The sequence below is a fragment of the Arachis ipaensis genome, chromosome B02 (genome assembly GCF_000816755.2).
Source record: "Arachis ipaensis cultivar K30076 chromosome B02, Araip1.1, whole genome shotgun sequence".
Classification (NCBI taxonomy): Eukaryota; Viridiplantae; Streptophyta; class Magnoliopsida; order Fabales; family Fabaceae; genus Arachis; species Arachis ipaensis.
This window is the reverse complement of record NC_029786.2, coordinates 102,937,431-102,944,294: the sequence shown is the minus strand read 5'-3', so window position 1 is coordinate 102,944,294 and position 6,864 is coordinate 102,937,431. Positions and strand designations below refer to the sequence as shown.

The following is a 6,864-nucleotide window of genomic DNA, read 5'->3' as shown; positions in this document are numbered from 1 at the left end:
CAACATTAGAATTGAATGTTACTCTTCGATGAACGACTTTCCTACTAACAGCCATATGACATTTCAAGAGCAGTATGCTTACATGAGTCGGAGCTCCGTAGGAGGACCCGCAACTTGCCGCGGAGGCGACAGGATCGTCCTCCCCCTGCGTAGGTGCACTGCATTGACAATCACAATTTCATGTTGTTATCAGCCTAAGGATGCAGCAGGTTGTTAGCGACTACTTTCTCTACAGGTAGACAGATGACAATAAAAGGGATTCTTACTCACCAATCAGGGCTCGCTTTTAACCTTTTCCTGGCACACGAGGCTGAGCATCTCGAGCTGGAACGGGGAACCCGAAGAAAAGATTTGTTCGGTGGCTCGGCGATGCGGTCGCCTGGCCGCTCCCCAAACGATAGACGCCGGGAACACCTACATAGTCAACAGAACTCACAACTTAGCTTGCAAAGTAAAAAGGGTCAAATATGGATCAATACCACGCAGGAAAAAAAACAATATCCAAGCAAGACAACCTGAGGAAACGCTTCCTAAATTTATGAGTGCATACAGTTAATCGGCTTATGTTGTTACCAATGTAGATATACATAGAGAAAGACAACATTCAACAACGAAAGCTTTCATCAGAAAACCTAGTCGATGCTAAGTCGAAATGCCCTTGTCTCAGACGAATGGGACAACACCTACGGCGAAAACCTTCGACCAAAACCCCCAATTGTTGCACACCCAATCCATGGGGTTCGGTTAACGCCTTCCAGCTATTGTCGGCGACGAAGGCAACCGAAGGGGTGTGCGTCCACCACCGAGCTATACGAGAGAACCCGCTTAACTCGCTCGGGATGGGGACAGCAACTATTGGAGCCATAGACTGGGTTCGTTACGACCGGGACGCAAACAGCCGGTGACGGTCTTCAACCCCAACGGATTCAAACGATGGCCGTAGAGGTGTATCAACCGAGCCCGGGCGAGTAGCTCTTGGCGGCATGAGACCTTGGAAACCCTTTGGGGGTGCTTACGTTGAGGGAGGGGGGACACAACACACGATGATGGCCCTCTACATGCCCTACTCATTTACTCAAAAGGATCCCCCTACCAGAATAGGCTTCCCACGAACTGGCCAATCACCCGACCCACCCGTCCGCATCCCTTCTTCACATGGATCCGGTTTCCCTATGCTCGCTTCCCTGGTGGGCTGTGCCCAATAGCAACATCGACGGATGAAATGGGCTCTTAATTGATGGATCCTTCTTTAAATGTTGCTGGGTGGTTTCCGTAAACATGCGGATACCCTCTTTTTGACCCATGACCCATGAAAACACGATACTATTCAAGATCTGCTTTCTTGACTAAGTTGGGCCATCAACGGACTAAGCCCACAGAGGTGTACAGTGGCTCGTAAATCCTTATTGGATAAATCCGGGCACCAATCGCAGTGATTTCCAACTCCCCAACCTCGATGACCTGTACGGAATAGGGAAAACAAATGCAAAGGCTACTGGGTCGCTATTCGGTTAACTCAACTTGATAAAAATTTCTACAACCTATATGAGTAACGTATGCCTCTAGTTAACTTTCTGCCTGCCCAATGTTGTCACCTCATTAGGCGACCATGAAAGGCTGACACAAGCACAGGATAAGCAACTAGGCGCAAACATGGACGACACAACAGGACCATTGGGACAGTGCAAATACATGATGTATCGAGAAAAAAGCAGCCAAAAAAATCATGCAAGGATTGTAATGCGGAATTTACTCACATGGGACCCTACTACACGTGACTAGCGCGGAAGGAGTTCCTGGCACAGTTAGCTGCATGTGTCGAGAATCCGTCAGCCCTCACGGGAGCGGGAGACTCCACCGTCTGGCCGTTTTGTCTCGTAGCTGCAGTAGATTCCCGCGTGGGAATAAGAAGTCGCTTCCAGGGAGAACTTCACATGGGGTTTCAGGGTTCCTCCACCTCTCTCCCTATTACAAGTGGAGTCGAGACCAACAAGTACTGAGGCATTCCTCTAACAATTGTCACGCATGTCCATCTTTGTTGAAGGGAGTTTGCGCACATTTACTGAAATATCCTGACTATATCATCCGATTTGCTAGCTGAATACCACTATGCGTAACCCTATACAGGCCAGTTAAGACACAAAAAGGTTGGCGTGTACATTATCGTCTTTTACCTTTCTGCTTTTCTCGAGAAATGCCCGAGACTGAAGCCTGTTATGTCAATCCAGACGTCGCATCTTATTCAGAAGAATGGGAACAGTTTATGTGCTTTGGCGCGAATATAACATTTCAAGCATGCGAATATTAAACGACGTCGAACCCTAAGGGATAGGCCAATTGAATCTGCAATTTTCTTCGGAAATCATGATTCCATATACAAAGGGTTTTCGAAACCGGACAAGCCAGGTTGGTTCTAATATTTAGAAAATACGTAAAACATGCTGTTTTATATGTTATTTCTATTTTAATCAATAAAAATTAATTTTCTATCATGACAACACTCAAAAATCGTCAATTTTTATATGTTATCTTCATCCTAGTCAAAATTGTCAAATTTTAATATAATAATAATAAACTGAAACATACTAAGATGGAGTACTATAAAAAATGTTTCATAAAAATTATACAAAAAGCAGTACGAACAAACGTTGATAATACTTACAACAAAACCTTCATAACTTAATGTTATTTTTTTTCGTAATAATAATTTAATTATTTAACTAACAGCCATTTCAATTAACATTATCTAAAAAATATTTATTTTATCAGCATATGCTATTAAAATAATAATTTGCCGTCCATATAGATAAACTATTAGTGCAATTATTTAAGGAAATTAGTTCAAAATTCATATTGAAAGGTAAATGTACTCAAACTTCAGGTTCAACAAGCAAGCACACTATCAAACTTATTCGGACCACTCACATATGTACTATTATATGTTACTTAATACGTAATCTTTAGTTTGGATAATAAAATTCACGTTTTATTATATAATGAGTAACTATAATACGTGTTTGTTTCTTATATATATTATTTCTGTTTTGATAACTACACAAATCTTGGTTTATGCTATGGGGAATAGGATTTGTTATGCTGAACTAACTATTACGAACAGGTCCATAGTCGGGTTCATGACGCTGTTGGAAAATATCGGTCAGTCCGGTCCGGTCCAACCCAAATTGTAAGTACACACACCAACAAAGACCAAATGGTCAGAATTCTCCATGAGTTAACCCTGTGGACCCTTACATTTTGCTATAAATATTACTCTCCCACCACAAACTGCATCGCAAAGAAAATCAGGGTAACCTCCCCAACAATTCATAACTCATGCATGCTCCCGTGATGCCAAGGGCGCATCGAACAACCAAGATGTCAAGAGCTACACCCCCCTCGCGATGCAAAAACAAGCTCCCACTCCTATATCTTCATAACCGACTCCATGCATGGGATTGGGTGAAATTGGCAAAAAATATATCAACCTTGTAAGAATCTGACTACCAGGATCCTCGCCGTCCTTGCATGCCGCGGCAAATTTCACGTTTAGGAAGGCCGCGGCGACTAGCAAGCTAGCCACTCTACCAATGTGTCTAGCAACAACCCATGCAAGGTAAGAGAACAGTTTTCTCGAGTTATCCAAATTTATGTTTCTCTTTTTCAATTTTTTTCATGTAACAGTGTCACCTGTTTTCGCTATGTACCCACCATTGCATTTTATTCATAAGTTTCATGCTTTTAACTCATAAGTCGGGCTGATATTAGCAAAAATATTGAAAAACCTAGTGACAGGAGTCTATATTTTTTCATACTCGTGCGGCTCTCATCTCCACGGTGGTAGCTAAAACACGTTTCTGCGAAAATAATAACAAAAGTATTAACACGCTTTCTTTGCTGTTTTATTTTTTACCCTCCGATGCTAAAAATGACTTAATGACATGTAATCCTAATTTAACTCTAACTGCCCTCCGTGAATTATTTGCCGTCCTAAACCTTGTTTTCATTTACGTTAGTAAGAATATTATAACAACAGTCTTTTCAAACTGCGTGTCACAAACCCCAGATTTTGTATCGATGACTGTACACAAAGTTTCTAACCACAAACATAGTTGTTAGCTTTATTAACTTTGTTAATAAATATCACTTTGAAGTGACTTCCCATAAAAAAATAGCATATACCTTTGAACCAAATTTCTAGGCATGGCTTATATCCGTTGCACAAAAATTAATATATGTATGCATGGAATCAACGACCGTACACATGTTTTGGGGACAACAATATTACATGTTCACTTAGACTTTAATAAGTGTCAACTGTGACGTCCAACCATGCAGTTCCATGCATGCGGGTGCAGTTAATAGATCGTAGCCAAATTTTCGTTTGGTGTAAGAATGAAATTAAGGTTTCTTTCTCATTGCAAACTGCCCGGTGAAGGTATAAAATTTTTCTTTCCTTTCTTGTTTACTAACACTACCAGAAATACGGGCGTTACCAACGGAAAGATACCCACGAATCAAAAACAGTGGTAAATTTATATTATCGTGTTAATCACTTGCAACGTATTGTACTTCCGTGGCTAAATTTTTGGAATTTTTCGACGGTTTTATTTGTTCGTGGCCAACTTGAGATGAATTCTCTCAATTACCACAGATCTAATGATCACCGTGACAAATTCATACGATTTTCACTTCAAAATTTTGCGCTTAATTTTGTGTTTTCCTCCATCCCTCTCAAAATATTTTTATGCAGTTTATATTTTTTTCCAATTTTAAACTCTAATCTAAGGTAAATTCAATTTATCAGGGTGCAGGCTTTTCCAATTCCTCAATTGTTAGTTTTTTTTTTCTTCTTTCTTTCGAGTGCTGCCACTGACAAAGTAATAAAGTTTGCTAATAGTTTGATTTTAGATGTGGTTAATCATGTGCAATTTTTTCATTTACTATGATTCTTATACTCTGCCATATCTCCGAATTTTGTTTTTTTCTTACTTACTACTAATTCGCTGATTTTGTTAATTTACCCTTCTTAATTTAATACTAATTTTTTAGTGTGGTTATGTTGTTCATTACTTTATAAAAATCAGATTGTAATGTAATTAAACAGATTAATTCATATACATACAATTTTACTATTTATATTTTTTAGTTGTCAAATTTTTTATTCGTACTCTTTCTGACCAAATGCAGTTTCAGTGCCCAATTCCACACTATGCATTAATTTAAAGACTTTAGTGATGGAATAAAATGATTTAATTAAAAATAAATGTTAAAATTATAAAAAGAGTACCAAAGGAGTACAAAAAAAAGTACATATTTATCTTTAACAAAATAACTCTAATTAATTCTAGAAAATAAAAAATACTAACTATGATTGATTGGAATAATAACTAATTTAATTACTCACTATTAATTTACGACAATATTAATGAACAAAGTCCTAACTCTTAAAATTCAGAATATTAGTTTTATACATACATTTTATTATTCTATCTATTTATTATCATTTGATTAGTTTAATAGAAAAATAAAATAAAATTAATTTTCATTTTCTAACTATGTACAAAATTTGTATTCTTTTTCAATCCAAGGGTATCAAATTCTTAAATTTTAAGTTTATTTATTTTAATTTTTATTGATACCATTTTTTTAAATCCAACAAGTTAAAATTCTAAATTTTAATTAGTATGTAAAATTTTTGAAATATAGTTTAAAGTTATAAAATTTATAATTTAATATTTTTTATTAAAGTTAAATTTTATTCTAAATTAAAATTGAGAGTTACTTCACTAAACAAAATTCAAATTAACATCTATAATAAGATAAATGAAATTTTTAGCGGCAATGTTAAATGTAACTTCTTTTTGGTAGTCCACTTACCCAATTTTCATGGTAACTCCCTCACACTTTTCTTTTTCCCAAATCCCCTGTTTGTTAGCTCCTACAGTTGATTCAAGTTTGATAACATGCCGCCAACCCCTTTGCTAATAACATTTTCTTTGGTTTCTCTAAATCCGTAATTTCTTAGTTCCTATACTCAGATCAAGCCAACTAACCTTTCACTCAATCCGTTTCTGTTTAGGTTCTGAGTACGATCGCACTGGACATTTTGTGGAAGAGTAAGGGATCACGATTTGCAGTTCGAGTGCCATCAGTTCGAGTCGCCAAAGAAGCAAGCAAAATCAATCCAAACCCAAATCGCAAAGAAGACTTCCGCTCACCGTCACTCTCTCTGGTAGTGCTCTGAATCTTACTTCTCTAAAACACTATCCGATGGATTTAAGTTTTCTCTTCTTGTCCTGTTGTTGGTGGAGATGAGTGCGTTGGCTTGGATTTGCATGTTTTATTCATTTATCCTTTTGATGGTATAGAGAATGAACTACTGGTACAAAGTATAATTTAAATGTATAAATATAAGTAGCTACTTAGTAGTATGTACTAATGTGATTAATTACATTCCTAATTAACCTTAGTTCTCTTTTATATGCTGAAATTCCTAAAATCAACATTATTTTGGTAATGCTCATGGCTATAGAAAAGTAGCAAACAAGAGTTATTGTTTACATTCCTTAGCATTTCTTGTGTTTCTTACTTTTGAATCTGATTTTATGCATTTAGTTCTGTATATTCTAAATCACTTCAGAAGAAGAAGTTCCACCATTTAGATCACTATGGTAGCATCCATTCTTCAAACATGTAATTTTTTATATACTCAACTTTTTTAAGAGCCTAATCTTTGTGAATATTTCTTTTTATATGAGTGTTATTTTGTGATCATAATAATGTTAGTCAGTGTAGTTCAAACTATTTTCATGAGAGAGATTTTAGTTGGATGTATGAGGAAGAAGGAAGCTCCAAGAATGGTAA

At 36.9% G+C, this 6,864-nt stretch overlaps 1 protein-coding gene and 1 long non-coding RNA gene across 2 annotated transcripts in view; one reads left to right on the top strand and one right to left on the bottom strand.

Annotated features, from left to right (window-relative positions):
* LOC107627917 overlaps positions 1-865 on the bottom strand; it is a 5,146-nt gene extending 4,281 nt beyond the window's left edge. The window contains exons 1-3 of the mRNA XM_021117088.1: positions 697-865; positions 292-414; positions 83-158 (exon numbers count right to left, since the gene is read on the bottom strand). Of these exons, the coding sequence (XP_020972747.1) occupies positions 83-158; positions 292-414; positions 697-865 (368 nt within the window). The remainder of the gene's footprint in view (positions 1-82; positions 159-291; positions 415-696) is intronic.
* The window catches only part of LOC107628570, a 6,358-nt gene continuing 2,684 nt past the window's right edge, over positions 3,191-6,864 (top strand). Inside the window, exon 1 of the long non-coding RNA XR_001617837.2 lies at positions 3,191-3,613. This is a non-coding gene — a long non-coding RNA (uncharacterized LOC107628570). The remainder of the gene's footprint in view (positions 3,614-6,864) is intronic.